This window comes from Odontesthes bonariensis, chromosome 15 (assembly GCF_027942865.1).
Source record: "Odontesthes bonariensis isolate fOdoBon6 chromosome 15, fOdoBon6.hap1, whole genome shotgun sequence".
In the NCBI taxonomy this organism is placed as follows: Eukaryota; Metazoa; Chordata; class Actinopteri; order Atheriniformes; family Atherinopsidae; genus Odontesthes; species Odontesthes bonariensis.
Genome location: NC_134520.1, coordinates 5,699,575 through 5,718,833, shown reverse-complemented (window position 1 = coordinate 5,718,833; position 19,259 = coordinate 5,699,575). Strand labels below are relative to the sequence as shown.

General features: G+C 42.3%; 1 protein-coding gene across 2 annotated transcripts in view; it reads left to right on the top strand.

The window, feature by feature from the left end:
* Positions 1-18,788, top strand: part of lpp (LIM domain containing preferred translocation partner in lipoma) — a 176,730-nt gene extending 157,942 nt beyond the window's left edge. For both annotated transcript variants that reach the window (XM_075484837.1, XM_075484838.1), the window contains 3 exons: positions 7,091-7,269; positions 12,993-13,113; positions 14,532-18,788. In XM_075484837.1, coding sequence (XP_075340952.1) covers positions 7,091-7,269; positions 12,993-13,113; positions 14,532-14,660 — 429 coding nt within the window. In that variant the 3' untranslated portion in view covers positions 14,661-18,788. The remainder of the gene's footprint in view (positions 1-7,090; positions 7,270-12,992; positions 13,114-14,531) is intronic.
* The last annotated feature ends 471 nt before the right edge of the window (positions 18,789-19,259 follow it).

The window sequence follows — 19,259 nt, the reverse complement described above, 5'->3', positions numbered from 1 at the left end:
ACCGAAACCTCAGAACACTCATCCGGACTGAGCTGCATGCACACAGATGAGTGTCAAAAGCGTTTTAAGGTCACTGATCTTGAGTTAGCAAACCATTAGTAGAATCACTTTTCACTGCATGACATGCTCACTCACACCCACATGTAAACAAAAAAACATGCACACCTCAGTTACGTGCATCCAGGCAGCAGAGAAGATTAGAGTGGGTGATTTACATAACGCTCTTATAAATGACAGGATTTTTTAAGGGAGTCATATCTTGTTAATATATCATCATGTTCTCACAATTGTGGGCCTGATGCTTTGAAAATGCACAGACAAAGTCAGCATGCCAGTGCTGCTCACTGGAAAGCAATCAAAGATATAAAACTAGATTTTTATTTGTGCTGAATGCCAGAGCCGTGGATTGGATCGTGTCTGGAGTCTCAGGTGAGAGATGGACTGCAGGGTGCTGCTCACATGTTAACCCTCTCAGGATGAGGCCGGGAGGTGATCACGATCAGCTGAAAAAATGAGAAACAGAAAAATGGAGTTCTACACACGTACACGACACACACAGAACTTCCGACCTTTGTGGCCTGTGCAGACCACAGAGCAGGGAAAGGGGGATGCTTCACAATCCTGCAAATGTGTGGTGATTTCAATTTGCTCCCAGCCATCTTTAACCAAAGCAAATTTCTGGCATTTTCCTCTGGCTGTCACCTCTATGATTTAGCTAAAGAATGTAATAACACACCATTAGCTCCTGCATGTGATAAATCTATCTCCTTCTTTGTCAGCTGACTCAAGTTAGCTCTCAAAATCTCATAGTAACTGTCCATCTTTTCAATTTACTTCCTTTTTATGTCTTAAACTAAATATTGAAGTAGCAACCAGCCTGTCTTGTGAATATGCAAGACAGGATTCGCACAAGATTGAAGTCTGTTCACAGTAGCATTGGAAGGGTTTTGCCAAATCTGCTATTGAAAAATGTAGGTCCACCAACAGAGGTTGGTGCCAAGTCAGCTGTGAGTGATGTAACTATACTTTGAATGCACTTCAAAAAGGAAGGCATACAAAGATAATAACTTAGTGCTGTTGACGGCTTGTTCCATGTCGGCATCCGTAGACACAGGTGGGGTAATTCAACCCACGAGTGGGATGGGTTTTCAATAAATAGATTTAATACTGTAGCTTTAATGCTGTAACAAGACATCTTCAGATTCTGGCCAAATGTCAGAAAGTATTAATTTAACGATTATTCATAATAATGAAAAAAAAAGAAAACTGAATCTAGATGAAATCTAAGAATATGTTGAATTTATTTTATTTGGGTTTGTTGGTTGAAAGGTAACAATGACGAAACACTTGTGAAAATACTTGATGCCGATTTTTACTGATAGTTGTTTCAGGTGGTTGAAAAAAACTGAAGAGACATTTTTGTTGTTCTTAAACATGACTCTTATGTGGGTCTGATGGTATTGAAAGATTTTTCTTCCAACTTAAGATGTGTGGTATTTATTCAGAGGATGGGCTAATGAAAATAACCATGTTCAACAACAAGTCTGTTACTATTGATGTTACTATTACTGTCAGTCACTTTTTTTTTTAAAGAAAAAAATATCATTTTTCATTTTCTTGGTCCAACTTAATAATGTAGGGTACCAGTCTGTGTCCAACAGCCACAGCAAACAGGTGGTTAGTTTAGCTTTGGAAGCAGATGAATAAACATAATGATATCCAACTCACAGCATTAAAGCTAACTCATTAACACATAATATCTCAGGTGTTTTCTCCATTCATAAAAATTCAAGCCGGGGTCCTACTGGGTGAGATATTCAGCAAAGATTCTAGGAAACCACATCCCGCCAAGACGCTAATCCACTGCTATTGCTAGCTTCATATTTAGTGTACCAGCTGAAACAGTGCTGAGCAGTGAGGTCATTTAAAATAGTGTTTACAGTCTGCAATGCAACTTCCAGACACATCATCAGATTCACACTGTATCATAATTCCATTCCTTGAATAAGCACAATGTGATCCATGCACGCCAGTAACATTTAAAAATGTTCACGAAAAGATCGTTTTTCATGAATTGAATTAAATGATATGGTCTCATGTGTGCATTCTTTTTGGGTCCAGAAACAGAAAGACAACGCCCAATAATGTGAATCAAGCTTCCAGGTCTGTCTTCATGTTGGGTTCACAGTGTTCAGTGCCCCCCCCCCCACTGGCCCCGCCCACGTCTTCTTGTTTTGCCTGTGGACTTTTCTGGGCTCTGAGAAATGTTTGTTGACAAACCCTGATGGACTGAAAATTCTAAATTTAGTCTTGTTTGCTGGTGTTCTGTTTTGTAGATGTCTCTTTTGTAAATAGGGGTGTGTGAGAAATATGTTTTCTGGACCTCTGGGAAAAACTTGCAGCACAGCAGCTAAAGAGGTTAGGCAGAGCTGCTCAGATGTGGTCACTCGCTGGTTTGTGGACTCCCAATTTGAATCAACAGTTTTCCGATTTTGGCCATCGCCATCTTGCTCTTTGAAACCTGATGTTACAGGCTAGTGGCAGATCTGATTGATAACTGCAGAAGCTGAGAACTGGGTAGTGACTTGTCAATATAACTTCCTTACGTTAAGACTTAATTTTGCAACTTTAAAAAAATGAGAATCGCTTGATTAGAAAGAGTGCAGGTTAAAGGCATTTTGACATCGGCTTAATTGATGAGACCTGGAGCTCATCTTTTATATTATGTGACAAACAAGTGGGAAGTTGGACAAAAGCATCCATTTTTTAATGGGGAAAAAGTGGATCTTCATTTTTGCGAGTCGAGTTGCAACCGAGTTAGTTGTTAGCTGTAGTTTGCAGTTTTGGAATTATTTCATCTGTCTTATGTCATCGTTATTGCCCTCATTATATTTTCCTTGCTTCTTTTATTTTACAGCAAATGACAGGTACATGGCAGTACCTGGTATTTTACATGCATACATAATACATAATAATACATTATAGACCCTTTTTGGGAGAGAATCAGCACCTCCAAATCTGAGACCATGGTCCTCAACCGGAAAAGAGTGGAATGCTCTCTCCGGGTCGGGAATGAGATCCTTCCCCAAGTGGAGGAGTTCAAGTATCTCGGGGTCTTGTTCACGAGTGAGGGACGAATGGAACAGGAGATTGACAGACAGATCGGTGCGGCTTCTGCAGTGATGCAGGCTCTGCACCGGCCCGTCGTGGTGAAGAAGGAGCTGAGCCAGAAGGCGAATCTATGTTCCTATCCTCACCTATGGTCACGAGCTGTGGGTAGTGACCGAAAGAACGAGATCGCGAATACAAGCGGCCGAAATGAGTTTCCTCCGCAGGGTGTCTGGGCTCTCCCTTAGAGATAGGGTGAGAAGCTCGGTCATCCGGGAGGGGCTCGGAGTAGAACCGCTGCTCCTCCGCATCGAGAGGAGTCAGATGAGGTGGCTCGGGCATCTGGTTAGGATGCCTCCTGGACGCCTCCCTGGTGAGGTGTTCCGAGCCCGTCCCACTGGGAGGAGGCGCCGGGGAAGACCCAGGACACGTTGGAGAGACTATGTCTCTCGGCTGGCCTGGGAACGCCTCGGAGTCCCCCCAGAAGAGCTGGAGGAAGTGGCCGGGGACAGGAACGTCTGGGCTTCTCTGCTTAGGCTGCTGCCCCTGCGACCCGATCCCCGGACAAGCGGCAGATAATGGATGGATGGATGGATGGATGGATAGATGGACCCTTTTTGGCTAAATGTTTTATTTTTGTCCTGCTTGATTGACCCATATTAAGCAATAAAAGGGAGAAAAGCTGCTTGCCAGGGTTGATTAAGTCTGCAGACACCTTCCAGCAGCAAGGAGGAGTTTCAGTATTTTAACTCAATTCACCAACAAGTCAGTATGCCTTATTCATTCCAAAGGAAACCAAACCCAGCAGTGACAGTGCTCGGCTCCATCTTTTATCTGGCCCTTGTTAGATATTTCTGAGCTGCCTTCAGTAGAGTGTAGTTAATACCCACGGCAAGGCCTGGCATCACATTCTTTGAGGGTTTGGACACATATGCACACGCACAGAATCAGATCATCTGTAAATTTGGCTCACTCTGAGTTCAGCGTGCCAGGACATAAATTGCGTGCGGTCTCACTGAACTGTGGCCGGCCTCCTGTCAGCCCGACTTGGCCATGTGCAAAAAAAGGGAACAGATAGGTGTAAAATGTGTGTTGATCGGGGTGGAGGAGATGCAAGCAGCTTCAGCTTACTGCAGCCGTAGTGTTTACTTTTTGCATCACACGTTTTTGTTTCAGCCACGTTTCAACAGTAGATGTGTTGCATTGAGTCAGGGACCCCAGACTCATTTATTTGAAGTATTTTCAGAAGTGAGGAAAGAAAAAAACTGTTTAGCTCTCAAACTGACTGTGTGTGAGAGTTTATTTTTATGAGAAACATGTGAGGCTCCTCCATGTGAAGAATTTTTCAGTGTATTCTGGAGTTTTATCCCTCTGGCAGCTATAATTTTGATCAACTCTGTTAGTTTAGTGTTGGACCTTTATTTAAAAAAAACTGATTTTCTTCATTGTTTTTAAGTTATTTGGACGTAATTTGATCTAATAAATCTACAAAGTGCATCTAAAGTTGAAACGACTGAGATGGTCTTACTCTGTTTGCATTTTTGAAACAAAATACTCAGTTTCAGACTACCTGACCCTTCATGATGTATGTGTTTGGCTTGTGTGACTGCATTTATTTCCTTCTTTCTCTCTCAGTTCAAAGCACATGGGACCTCTAAACTTTGTTACATGCTTTATTTGCCATCACACTCCTCATTCCAATAGACAGCTGTGTCTAACACAGTTTGAGAGACCGTTACTAAACATTTAGAGGCCGAGCCGGACTGTGTCGGCCCTTTTGGTGTTTTGAGAGCACTTTGTAGCAATTGGAAAGAGTTTAAAATAAGAAAAGAGGGCCACAATTGACTTTAACGCACTCCGCTTACCCCTCGGGTCAGCAGGAGGCTGTCTGACCTAAATTCACTCCACCTCATCTGCCTAGACATTTGTTTAGCCTTCTGGGCAAACACTTAGAGAAATGTATGAGGGAGAGAGGGGGGAGAAAGAGAATACATATGCTTGAATACATCACATTTAGTCAAGGGGAAAGCAAAATTCTGACATGTGCAGACGTATACAGCCCTCTAGTGGCAAACTGCAGAGGACCTTAATGTCCGACAGAGAGAGCAGAAATTGTAGAATTTCCCAGACAAAACCCATGTGCATTTTCCAGTTTTGACATCGGATCTGGGTTTATATAACCGGGCAAATAAATGTTATCCCAAACAAAAGGAGGCAATGCAAAGACAACAGAAGCTGGGCAGAATGAATGAATTGAGGTCATAGAATCTTACCGTCAGAGAAAAAGAGAGGAAATTTTGTCTTTTGAGTACTGTACTCATTACAGTAGCCCCGAGGAACTGTGTGCTGTGAAATCATATGCTCTAGTTAAGCTAAACAAGGGCAAGGTATTCCCACATGCAGGCCAGATGAGAATAAGTAAGTAGAAATGCAGACAGATGAGTTGAGGATGATTTCGTGCTGTTTGGCCCTGGTATCTTACTCAGATTCTCAGGTTGCAAATGTAACCCCCCCCAGCCCCTCCCTCTACCTCCACTTCTCTCTGTCTGTGTGTGTGTGTGTGAGGCAAACCTCAAGGGTTCAGTGCAGCGAGCTCATTAAAGGCTTTATTCCACTTCCAGGATCGCACAGGACTGCAATATGGACATTGTTTATACACAAATATAGCCCTGGGAATAATGTTTATTTCTATTACCATCTTGGAGGGATGAAAAAAAAAAAGAACGCAGAGCTTGTCTGCACACATTGCTTTTCATGAAATACAGCCTCTCCAGGAGTGCTTTGAAGAAACGGCCGTTTTTCAAACCCACTTTTTTTTCCCTTCCAGCCTGGAGTCATACATCAGCTGCTCTCCTCTCATGCCCTCTTAGCCTCCGGTGGCTCCCCATCGTGCTTTTAGAATCATGTCGGGAGCTTTACAGTGCAGTTTCACTGACCCTCGTCCTGTAAAAAGCTTTGCCGCTCATTAGAATATAAACCATAAATGCCAGTGCATGTGCAGCGTGACCAGACGGGAGTGGCTGGGAGTTTACCTCAGCCGAGCGGTCTTAAAGTGTCATTTTAAACGGCAGGGCCCGGTGGGGCATCTGGGAGGCAGCGGATGACGCAGCGCAGTGTTGCTACACACCCCGAGCTGTGTTTGGAAACACTGAGGCAGCTTGCTACTACAGCGGGGGCCAATGGGAGCAGCTGAACCGTGCACTCTTTAGCCCAGCCAAGCGCAGACAGAGAGGGAGCGAGGGGGCTGGAGGGAGGGGGGGGGGCAGAGAGGCAACAAAGATCCAGGAAAAGCCTGAGCAAGAAGCAGTGACAGCGGGGCCCATAAGCTCGTACACGGCCTCATCAGGTTGCACACTGATCACCCTTACATGATATATCCATCCCATGTAATTGCATAGCTGTTTAGAGAGGCAGTCGTTATTTATGAAATATTGAAATAACAAATGGCGTCTCTCGGTAGATATTAAGAAGAGAGATGCCACCAATAAGTCAGAGGCGGGCAGCCGCCACGTCCCCCCGCGGGCTGCCTGCCCAGTCGCCTGGCTGCAGAAAACCTGCAGTCATCACAAAGTGGAGATATTTACTGCGCACACTCTTGAATAGGGGAGGATGGAGTGTGGGAGAGGGCAGCAGAAAAATGACTGTTTGTGTTTGGAGGGGAGTGCTAATCAGATTCCTTCAGCTTCAGAGGCATTTTAGGACAGCCGAGCTAAAGGTCCTATCTGTGTTGATTTATTTGTTGCACAGGCCCAAATGGGAGCAGAATGGAACACTGGCAATGGGTCGTTCCAAATCACATGCTTCAAACCGGAAGAAATGCAGAACAACCACTCCAGATTTTTCACTCTGGTTTAAATCAGTTAGCTAATCGTTTAAGTTTTTAAGTCCAGCTGGAAATGGGTCTTTAAAATCACTTCCTGCATCATCAGGTTTCTTGTGTAATCACGTGGGTGTCTGTGGGCTTTTGTGTTTGTGTCTACAGAACACCCTTGAGACCTGCACCATCTGCAGTAAGCCCATCATGGAGCGCATCCTGCGGGCCACAGGGAAAGCCTACCACCCTCACTGCTTCACCTGTGTGGTGTGCCACCGCAGCCTGGACGGCATCCCTTTCACCGTGGACGCTTCCAACCACATTCATTGCATCGAGGACTTCCACAAGTATGAACTCAAACTTGTTGCACACATTTAAAGCTGCTGTTATCAACACCTTTATTTGAACTATTTTACATATAGAATGGAAACAAACCTTCTAAGAATCATCAGCTAAAGTCTGTTTTAGCACCTTTCAGATCATTTTTCGATAGCCAAGATGTTCACTGTTTGAATTGATATCAACTTCTTTCATCAGTACTGTCATCCAGGCACATGCAGTCAGCTTGTTTTCATCTGTCCAATACCAAACATCCAGCAGAGAAGATTAACAAATAGACGTTGAAACATATCAACTATTAAGCAGTTGGAAAAATTTCTTAACTTGGGAGGCAGCTGGATTCTCACAAGATCAGAGTTTGGGGAGAATCCGAGCTGTTCATTTGTGGCCAGAACACAGAAGTTTGAACCAGTCGGGTCTTGCTCCTGCAGCTGTGGACAGCTTTTACAACGGTTCAGCAGTTGCTCCGTTTCACTGACTGGCTTTGCTGGCTGTGATTTGTTCACCTGATTGGTTGGAGTTGGCTTTTGATAGACAGTGAGAAGCTTCATCCAATCACCTGCCAGGGATTATTTTGGTGAGTGTTTGGTCTATTCTAAACAGGTTCCATGGAGGACATTCCAGATGGTTCTCTGTAACAAACTAGACTCTGCCTCAGGTTAGAAAATGACTTCAGCACTTGGCAGAGGTGAGAAGAGAATGAATGCTTTAGTTTATGTGAACATGAATATTTTGTCTGCAAATTCTTAGAACAGCTTCAATAACACCAGTGTCGCTGACTCATTGTTTTGAGGCTGTTGTTTCTCTTTAATCACACTTTTTATTTAACAGTTTAAATGTGGCCTGTTGATAAGGAGAAGAAAAGTGTCTTATCAGTGGAATTAGGTTACTCAGTGGGGCTTTATAGTTGTGGCGGTGTTACTGATGGAGTTTTAGGCTCTTTTCCAGAGGGAAGTAAAAAAAAAAATGTCAAAAGGAATATGTTCACATAAAGGGGCTTAAGGTATTAAATGCCATCAGAACTCCATCCATCCATTTTCCATAGTCGCTTCATGCTAATAAGAGTTGTTGGGGGCTGGAGCCTATCCCAGCTGCCTATCCAAGGCTAAACCCTGCATACATCACCAGTCCGTCACAGGGTTAACACATACATGACCAACAAACATGGACCCTCACTTCTAAGATCAACTTAGAATCACCAATTAACCTAACATGTATATTTTGAGGCTGTGTGCTGAAACAGGAGTACCCGCAGAGAACCCACACATGCGTATGGACAACATGCACACAAAAAGGTCCCAGCTGAGATTCAAACTCCTGTGAGGCGGCAGTGCTAACACCGCACCACCACGCAGCCCTCATTAGAACTCTTTGTTGATGGTACCTTTTTAGCTAATATGTAGCTCACTGTTTCATCCAAACCAAAATGTGATTTCCAACTTTGTGCAGAACTAGGGCCCGACCGATATGTTTTTTTCAGGGCCGATACCGATAATTATGGAAATGGGAGGCCGATAACCGATATGTGCAACCGATAAATAGAAACATTATTCACGATAAATTAAAAATAGCACACACTGACACAAACTTTCATATCCATTAAGTCTTTTTAATTGTAAAAATGAAAAGTGCATGGAGCTGCCAGCAGCATTAGTAAAATAAAGCCAAACATAACTTGGAATAAAACGGGAAATAAAATAATAATATAAATACACAATTATCAATAAAAAAATAAATCACTCCCTGCTATGAGAATACTTGAATATATGCTATTTTTATATTAAGAAGTAATAGAAAATTAACTGACTGAGAACTAAAAAGCAAGTGTAGGGAGCTGCTTATAGCATTTTTAAACAGTAAAATAAACATAAACATCCCTGTACAACTTTACAATGAACCATCTGAGTCGCGTCGTGTACGGCTTCATGAAGTTGTTCACCTAACACCATGGTTGTTAGCGCAAGCCTGCTAGCTACTTGGTGGTGGTGTGACAGCCTGTCTGGCTACCCGTAACAAGATGTTACTCCAGATGTTTGAAACGCATCGACTGGCCAAAACTTAATTTTTATTAAAGTTAATTAAGAGGGACATTACGATCAATCACCGTTGGTTCTAACGTGCTGGGTAACCAGTTGTTACGGAACGAGATAGGCTCTCACACCGGCAGGCTACCAAGTAGCTAGCAGGCTTGCACTAACAAATGGTTAGGAACAAACACAAACACGTTTTATTTGGTCTTCATTGACCATGGCTTTCAGTCCACCTTTCGTGTAGAACTACAGACACGTTCACGTTTCCATGTGGAGGTTTAAAAGTTACTGTACACTATGCTGAGACTGCTTTATGGACAACCGTTTCAGTGAGGAGTATTCGCTGTCATTCTGGTTATCCTTACGTGAGCTAAAGGTTTGCGTCGTTACACAGATCAAATGGACCATTTTCACTAGTTGTATACACTAATAAAGACGTTGTGGTGCCGTGCTTTTGCAACGTTGGTGTGTTTGTGACTTATTGCAGGGGATAAGGCTCATATATGCTTACCTTGAAGGGAGTTTGTTCTCTCTGCTTCAAGTAGTACTGCCTCCACTGCGGCCCCACTTGCACCGCAGCCGCCTTGAAACCAGAGCTATAAAGTAATACACCACTCTGCTTGAAACCGCTCACAGCATTCAGTAGCCACCCCGCCCCCAACTTGCGCCACAGCCGCCTTGAAACCGTTTGCAGCCTTGCGTGTTGATTGGTTGTATTCTGTGTACCAAACAAATCAGATGCTGTGACGGGCGGGGCAATGCTCATGAACTCAAAGTGGCGAGAGCAGAAGACGCGTTCAGAACCAAACGGCTGCAAAATTGGTTGTGAAAATTATATAAACTTATCGGTGGAAATTTATGGAAAGTATGGCCGATGCCGATATCCCCAAAATGCTAAATATCGGCCCGATATATCGGTGGGGCCGATAATCGGTCGGGCCTTATGCAGAACCGTTCTGTTTGTCGGGCTGCCTCCAATCACTTGTTTTAAATCCTTCTTGCCAGGTGCAATGACTGATGCAACATAGTTTTATTTACATACTTTTTGTTGTTAGCTGTACACATGATGTGTAGTAAGCAGTTTATCACACATTTAGGACAGTGCCGTTGCTGTTTCACTCCTGTAGTAGAGATTTTCTGTGTTCTCACAGCAGGACATTAAGAGGTTGAGCAGCGCCTGAGTAAATCTTACAGGGACTAGGACATGATGCAAAAACTACTCCACAGAAGCACTGTTGTCCTTGCATTTCTTGGAAATGACATACAAGACCACAAAGTTTCTTTTGCAGTTACTTGCTCGATTCACACATCCAGCAAAACGCCTGGCCCATCAGATGTGGACGTTTGTCTTCTCACATGCGGGGCTCCTCACATTCATTAGCTTTAATGTCATAGATCATCAAATTATACGAAGTGTGCTGTTCAGAGTGACAAGCCGATGATGAATCATCTGTAGCCTCCTGGATGCTGCATTTCCACGTAGGATACTTCTGAGGAGCATTTCAGTGCATTGTGGCTGCAACATTTTGTTGTTGTTTGCTCCTGAAGAAAAATATCCAATAAACCTTAATTAAGTTTTCCATCCAGCACCAAACAGAAGACAAACAAAAGTTAGCAGCTAGCCTGTGTGCATTGTACAATATGTCAGCTAAAGAACCAGAGATATGCCAAAAGAAACACAGATTGATGCTGTTGTAGATCTTTGCCTGAATAAAAGGGTGTGTGTGTAATGTAGAAATTCAACTATATTTAAGCCTCAGTACTATGAGAGCTTGGGGTTTCCTTTACAGGAATTATTGCTAACAATTGCGCAAGTCTGGTGACCAAGGGATGTAGACATGAAGTTAAGTGTACATTCCTGTCATTGTATCACCCTCCACTGATTGCATAACCATCACCTTACCAGAAGTGTTCCACTGAGTGACCAGAAAGGAAACAGAAGCTAACAGCTGGCTCTTGGTGTGTGTGTGTGTGTGTGTGTGTGTGTGTGTGTGTGTGTGTGTGTGCGTGTGTGTGTGTGTGTGTGTGTGTGTGTGTGTGTGTGTGTGTGTGTGTGTGTGCGTGTGTGTGTGTGTGTGTGTGTGTGTGCGTGTGTGTGTGTGTGTGTGTGTGTGTGTGTGTGTGTGTGTGTGTGTGTGTGTTGTGTGTGTGTGCGTGCGTGCGTGTGTGCGTGCGTGTGTGCATGCATCCTACTTTGTGGCTGCACTGGGCCACTGTTTAATTCCACATGACAAGTTTGACCTCAGCAGACCAGCCCTTTGTGTCGAGGAATAGCTGAGCTGGGGCCCAAGCAAATACTGTGCAGCCGTGGTTTCCCCAGAGCCACACAAATACTTCAATTCCTTATTCCCAGACACCGAATGAGAATGAAGAATAGAGGAAGTGTTCACCCGACCCCTGGTCGCCTGACACGACCTAAAATCTCAGTGTGCTTTTCATATCCTCATCAATGCTATTGTTAGAAAGACCTCTTCCCATTCAAGGCAATTCCGGAGTTACTGGCTTGAAGTCTTGTTCTGTAAATGTTTTTATGAGTCAGTTATGAAGATATTGTAAATGCCTCACTATATTTAGCAAATGTAGTTTTTTTACTTTACCACCCTGTGTGTGTGTGCGTGTATTTATGAGTGTTAAGCTTCTTAAGGAGAAGAAAAAGCTGTGGCTTTTTTAAATAGTTGAAATAATTGACATAATTTTCTAATATATTACTTAAGTCTTTTATATTCTGTTGCAGTTGTGGGGCTTGGAAGATCAATTGTATGGGTCCGGAAGTGATTGACAGACAAATAAAAACAAACAAAGACAAAACATTTATTGAGTACAAATAATCAAATGGATTTATTTTTTCCATTTAGATATGCAAAACTGTTCAAAACAAAGAAGTAGGGTTGCCCCCTAATTGTTGACTAAGCTTTTGTTGGTATTAAAATTTTCATTATTTGGGTAATTGTGGGGATCGATGTCAGTATTTTGCCATGAACTTACAGCATACTTATATTTTCAGCTATTGTTATTAGATTAGTGCAACAGAATGCCTTAATTTTCCTTTCTCCCACTCACATTCACGTACTTGTCAGCTGTCGTCTGGTTCCTTGAATTAGCTGCAGTATTATCTGATGCCTCGATACAAAGTCTTCTGCTCTGTGCTTAAAGTCAGAAAGTGATGTTTGTTGAAATGTTGCTACATTTTCTTTTTTTTGCTAAGTACTCCTTTGAAAAGTTTGGAAAGTGGTGAATAAGTTGGATCAGTGCCACGGTGGTTGCTGTGAATCAGCTGAGAATAGATACAGCTGCAACATAAACTGCATCCACAACGTTAACAATACAATGCCATTGTTGTGATATCTGTGCTTTCTACTAACTCCTACTCATCGCAGTACTCTTTTCCCCGTATTTTTTTTGTCCATTATTGCCTGTACCGGCTACATCCTCCTCTTCTTCTTCTTTTGGCTCTAAGAGACTAGACACTACAGTGACTCATGTCACGTCCAGTGTTACAAAGTGGTGTTGCAATACAATGTGGTCTATCGCCAGTTGTAGACCTTAGCTGCATGATACATAGGTGTTTTTTACTCTTAGTTCCAGATTAATCTGTTGAGTAACGGACCTCACTATAGTGAGATCACTAAGCTTCTTACGAATGGCAGATTAAAGTTAACGTTGTGTCATATTTGCTATTGTTCTGCGCTTGTTTTTCACAGGAAGTTTGCTCCACGCTGCTGTGTGTGCTCTGAGCCTATAATGCCGGCTCCAGGCCAGGAGGAAACTGTTCGTATTGTGGCCCTGGACCGTGACTTCCATGTGCAGTGTTACCGCTGCGAGGTATGCGTGCTTTATGTGTTCTTTTGTGGCTATGGTGCGCCATTCCACGTGACAGTCACAATCACATGAAGGTTTTAGACATAGTGTATAAACTTGTCCCCGAGTCACCTCTTCAGGGAGACGAGTGAATCAACCCTATGCTCACCTGCCTCGAAATAGCTTTCACTGTCTCCCAGTTAAAGTTCATAGACTTACATAGTAACCAGTCTGTCAGCAGCCACTCGCTGAGTCGATAAGTGCCGCTGAGATATTATGTGCCTGACTAAAAGAGAAGTAACGTTGTCACATTGTCTAAAAGCCATGCCAGTGCGAGCGCGCGGAGCGTCTTGCAGACAATAAAGGTCAAAGGAAAGCAAAGCAGATTAGTTCAGCTGAAGGGGCTCAACAAGAGAAGAACTTTGTCACCAGGGATCCATGAGTAGATGGAATAAGTGTGTGTGTAAGAGAGAAAGAAGGGTCGAGGTTAAGCCTTTGTCACAGACAACAGGGCTTTAATGGCAAAGTATGAGCCCTGAGGTAACTTTTTCCAAGACATTAATTATTGCATTATCACATCATCGTTAAGAAATGTCAGATTATACAAATTTCAAAGCTTTCTAAGAACTCTGACTTCTCCTCTAAGCAGCTGTCTAACATTAAGAAAATTCTAGAAACTTTAAAAACAGGTCACAACTGAGAGGGCTGTACAGAGATATCAAAGCATTCTCGGATAGCTGTTTGCTTAGTTCATAATATCTTTAGGAAACGTTAGTTGAGGTCAAATTTCAGTCTGGAAGAGCCAAAATACTTTTAGAACTGCTCAGTGGATCATGAAACTGATCACTAACTGTGAAAGACCTTCAGGAGGATTTAACAGACTCCGAAGTGATGAGGCTCTGTTTGAAATTAATTCCATCTGGGAGCCAACATTACACTGTCTGTAAGAAAGTTGAAGATGAAAAGAGGATGGTTTCTACATGAGGGTAATGATCCTAAAGACACAGTGCAGCTCAAGAGCTGCATGCTGAAATTGTGGCATATTTTAAAACCTGAAATATCGATTGAAATATCAATATTTTTAACAACATTATTAGTGTGAATGCCACAACGATTGTGTGGTGAGCGTCGGATATTGTGACAGAGTCTCAATTTAAAATCTGTAAATGGAGACAATTTTTTATAAGCCTACACAGAAATCCAGGTTTGAATATGTGTGTTGCCAGTGTTATGCACTAGTAACCAGTTATTTTCCCCCCAGACTCACCAGCTGGCAAAAAAAAAGGAACAGAGGCCCTTTAGTAGGTTGGCTCCAGCTCATTTTTTAAACAACAGTAGATGTGTCATTTAGGGCGTGAACACAGTGAGGAGATGAATGCGTCGGATTGTTGAGTGAGGCAAATGATCTGTTTGTGGACTGACAGAGTGTCTGTGTCCCGCAGGACTGTGGCTCTCTGCTCTCAGAGGGGGATAACCAGGGCTGCTACCCGCTGGACGGACACGTCCTCTGCAAAAACTGTAACACCAACCGCATCCAGGCCCTCACCGCCAAGGCCACCACTGATCTCTGAGCAGCCAACTGCCCAGTCACCTCCACTGTGATAACCCAGCCCACACTCTATCTTTCTTTCTCTTGCAAATCCATAGAAGCCTCCATCCTTCAGTATGGATATATATATATAAATATATATATATATATATATACATACAGTAAATCTATATTTATGTTCACCCTCATTTACAAGAAATGGCGTCACATGTTCACCTGCGTGCATGTAACCACTGACTCGGTACAGTCACTGCAGAGGAGGTTTTGTTATTTAACTGGGTTTAATTAAAAGGAAAATGTAATCATTTTGACACCAACACACCTTTCTGGTGAAGGAGGGAATACCAGCTTCACTTTCATGTCTGTAGGTTTAAATATGCAGCCAGTTAGCTTAGCTTAGCATAAAGACAGGGCTATGTCCACAGGTTACAAAATCTGTCTTCCAGTGAACTGCTGCTTTAAATCAACACTCCACATCCATCAGTCAGTGCTTCAATACAAGTCAACATCAATAACGGTGCATCTTTCAGTCAGGCTGAACATGCATGCATTACCCTAGCGTTTATCTCCAGCTGCTTTCCATGATGCCTGCGCCAGAACAGGCACAATGTTTGACAAGTCTACCCAGCAGGTGAGGTCACGGAGGGAAATGTGTGTGTGTGTGTGTGTGTGTGTCTGTGTGTGTGTGTAACATTAGCTCCAGCAGTATTTAGGAAACACATGAGTTGTTTGGAGCATGAATTTGATTGTGTTGTGCAGAAATACTCCTCAAAAGGAGCTAGTATTCGACTCCGAAGACCATAATTCCAAAACAGTTCTGCATAACTGAACACCAAAGAAGTGGAATTACACTGCCAAATTTCCTGTGTTCTTGTTTTGTCTGCAAGTGCATTAAATGTTACTTACACTGCTAATTGGGACCATAGGAAGTACAAACAGTCTTTTCCACCATCAAGAACAAAATCTTTAACAGGCAGCTGGTGGATGCAAATACTTTCATGTCACATTATTTCCTTTAGACTTTCTGAATAGATACCCGTCGTTGGATACTGTAGTTTATTTTCAGTTGGCCCAAGCAGTACAGTTATGAAATTCCATTAATTGAAATGCAGCCCTATATTGATATTTGAGTGTAATTTTAATCTTTTTTCAGCAGACAAGTGTGTAACTTCCCCCACATTTATCATGCCAGAGAGTAGATTGTACTGTAAGCAGTTTGGCAGATATAAGGAATATTACACGGCTATGCAATTTTCAATCTTAAGTGCATTGACACTTTATAATACATTTTATGAATAAGGAAATATTTTACCTGTACATATTCAAGTTTAAGTGTCCTTATAGCAATCCTTTGATCAGAGCTCTGCTGTTGGTACTGTGCGACCTCGTGTGTCCCTGTGCTGTACGTCAGTCTTGACACTTTTTTTTTCTAGTTAGTGTTTGTTTAAAGTTAATGGGAGAAGAAGGGACTGTGACAATTGAAATAAAGAAAAAAATTATGCAGATTGTATGATTTGATAAATAGAGGAATTATGGATGGGCAGATTCACTGTTCAGTGTAATAATTTCAGCAGTACGATTGCTGTAGAGATGCTGCCTGGGGAGTTAAAGGTACCCTGTGGAGGTTTTGACCATTAGTGGCCAAATGGAGCCGTTTTTAAAGCATTCTCATTTTGGTTAAACCTTGCATGTATACCTGAACCCATATAGAGACGGTGGAGCCAGTGAAGTAGCCAGGTGATGCTCTGGTCTGCCAGAGGTAAAGAGAGGTAGTTGGCTCATAGGTATCAAGCTGTTTTCACACATGAGCACTGGAGATTTTCAGGAGAATGTGCCAATCTAGTTTGGACTTTTCTTGCAGTTGTGCTTCACAGCAGGAGACTGCAGGAGTCAAGACATGATGCAGGAATTACACAGTGGCAAGATGAGACGTGGCTCCTCGTTGTGTTGATATCATTCTGCTGAATGTATCCAATGAAGCACACACCAAGTAAATTCTTCAGAAGATTTGCTGCCTTGTTTGCACGTTGTCTCGCCTGCTGCTCTTTTGTTGATTTTAATAGGGGGCCAGATGAAAAATCTCCACCAGGAGTCCAGAGCGAATACTGCCTACTTTAGTGTTCACACAGACCCTGCAGACCCGTCCGGAACAGCTCTAGAACATTTCAGAACTCCAGTGCATGTGTGAAAATGGCTTCAGAAACTCTGATTAACAATTTTTGGTCAGGTGACGCCATAGAAACCCATAGTTACTAAACAGTGAAATGACCTAAACCAACTAAAGTGGGATAAAAAAAAAGAAGCAAAAATGCCACACAGAGTTGCAAAATGATATAAAACTGCTACACAGACTTTCAGCTCGACTATAGATGGGCACAACACAAAGACAAAAAAACAAAGGCATGCTACATGACTGCAAAGAAAGGTAAAAAAAAGAAAAAGCTTAGCCAGAGGAATTTAACTGTGAGAGTCCATAACTGGTCACATGACTTATTTGATTTATTTTATTTTTTTTCATAGTTGGTTTCACACTATTCTGCTGATTGACACTCGATTAACATAGCATGCGTTGAAACAAAGCACTGCACCCACAGAAGCAGGGAAGAACACAAGCTAGCAGCTACTTATGTAACAATCAGCTTTCAAAATAAATGTTTAACTTATGAAGAGAAACTCTGAAGCATAAGGTTCTCTTGTTTACAACTCCACCGGGTACCTTTAACAGCAAAGACCTTGTCAGGAGTAAGTTAGAACCAGTAAGGGTTTTCCGGTTTATTAACTGGATTAGTTTGCAGTGAGCCACATGATACAAGACAGTGTTTTCCAAGCCTTGTTTATGTTTGTCTTGTGCGTTTGGATGAGTGAATTATGAACAAAGTTGTTAATTCAATTCATTTTTTTCCTTTTCTTTATTGTTTTCTTCTCACACCGAGCAGCAGTGTTTTAATTCCATGTGATATGAAAAAGTAATAATCTCCATAAACCTCATCTATTATCAGCTTGTCTGAGTACAACAGATCAGGTCATCGTTGCCATGGGAACACTTTGTAAATAACCACGCTAATAAGGCTGTTATTAAATTAATGCTAAGAGCTGAGGTTGTACTCGTTAGACATTTGCAAAACCATATTTTTTCCTCTGAAAATAGACCAGACTTAGTTTTTTAAAAAGGTGGCACCCTGGGTTGTGTGTGTGGTGGTAGCGAGGACTGGCCGTCCCAAAGCTTAGGGAACCTAAACTCAGTTTCCTCTGGGATCTTCCCATTAATATATTTTGAGCGAATGGTTATAAACAGTCTGCTGCAGAACTTTAAGACACTATTTACAGTCATGTGAAACATTGTTTATTTCAAATCAAAGAGGGAAAAAAAACTTCATATTTAGGCGTCTCATTGGTAACAACATGTATTCTCTTTGATTTGCTTTTGATACTTTGAAAGAAAAACCTAACATTTTTTTCTTTTCATATTTAGCCATAATTTTAATCCAAGAAATTAGCCTGGAGAAATTCTCAATGAAATAAAGGGCTGCAAGCTGCTCAACACATTCATGAATAAAGATGAGTGACTTCTGCTGTGAAATGAAGTGTTTGAGCATGTTAATAGCGGCTTTATTAGCAGTTTTTCTGCAAAGTGTCTCTCACACAGTTGGTTCTCTGTGACGTGTCAAACTTTTTATGGATCATCTTACTAATAACGTATGACACGAGTGTCCTGAAAAAAACCTGGATGCTACATGTGTGAAGAAGAGCAGTTGATGATCTTTTTTAAAGTTTGTTCGGTATTTTTTTTCTTATCCCCTTTGTTTGTAAAAGTGCCTTTAGCAGAGCAGTATTGAATCACTGTACTGTTGCTGCCTCTTTCATATTTTGCTGTGCCTCAAAGATTTAGCCTTGTTTACTTGTTTTTACCAAAGTAAATAAAGAGGATCTGTTTTGTTTGGACCAACTCTGAATCCTCACTCGAGACGTTTCCATTGTGTGGGGTGCTGTAAAGGCTGCAGCAGTCTTTAGTGGTGCTGAGTGTGAAACTCTTCCAGCCCCGTTCTGCTGTTGTTAAAGCAAAGCATCTGTGCTGAATCTGTTGAAGGGGCATCATGTTGTCTGGTATTATCTTTTTTTTTCTTTCTTTAATAAAAACTTTGCATTAGCATCATGTCTCGGACTTGTTTCCTTTTGGTCTTTTGAAAATGTTTTAATGATATAAAAAAAAAGGTTTAAAAAACCCTCTCAGTGTTTCTGATCCTGATCCAGCGGGCCTTGACCCCACACCACCCTCTCCACCCCCTCCCCAGCCACTTGTTAACTCTTGACCTTTTGGCTCCTCGTGCATCGGATCGACCAGGTAATGAGCAACTTCTGTCTCCACCGCGTGCTCCCCTGAAACCAGCCGGTGACCTCTTGTGCAGTGTACCTGCAGACAAAGGAGACTTCTTCTGAACAAGTAAAAAGCAACACTACTTCACTCTTTCCCAGAGTCACTTAAAAGCCCTTCAAGTGGCAACAAATACTCCCGTGCTCACACAGCTCCAACCATAAGTTCCTCTGTCGTGCTCAGATTTTTAATGCACTCTTTACACGAATGGGAATAACCTGCCTGATAGAAATGAAAACCTACACCCGC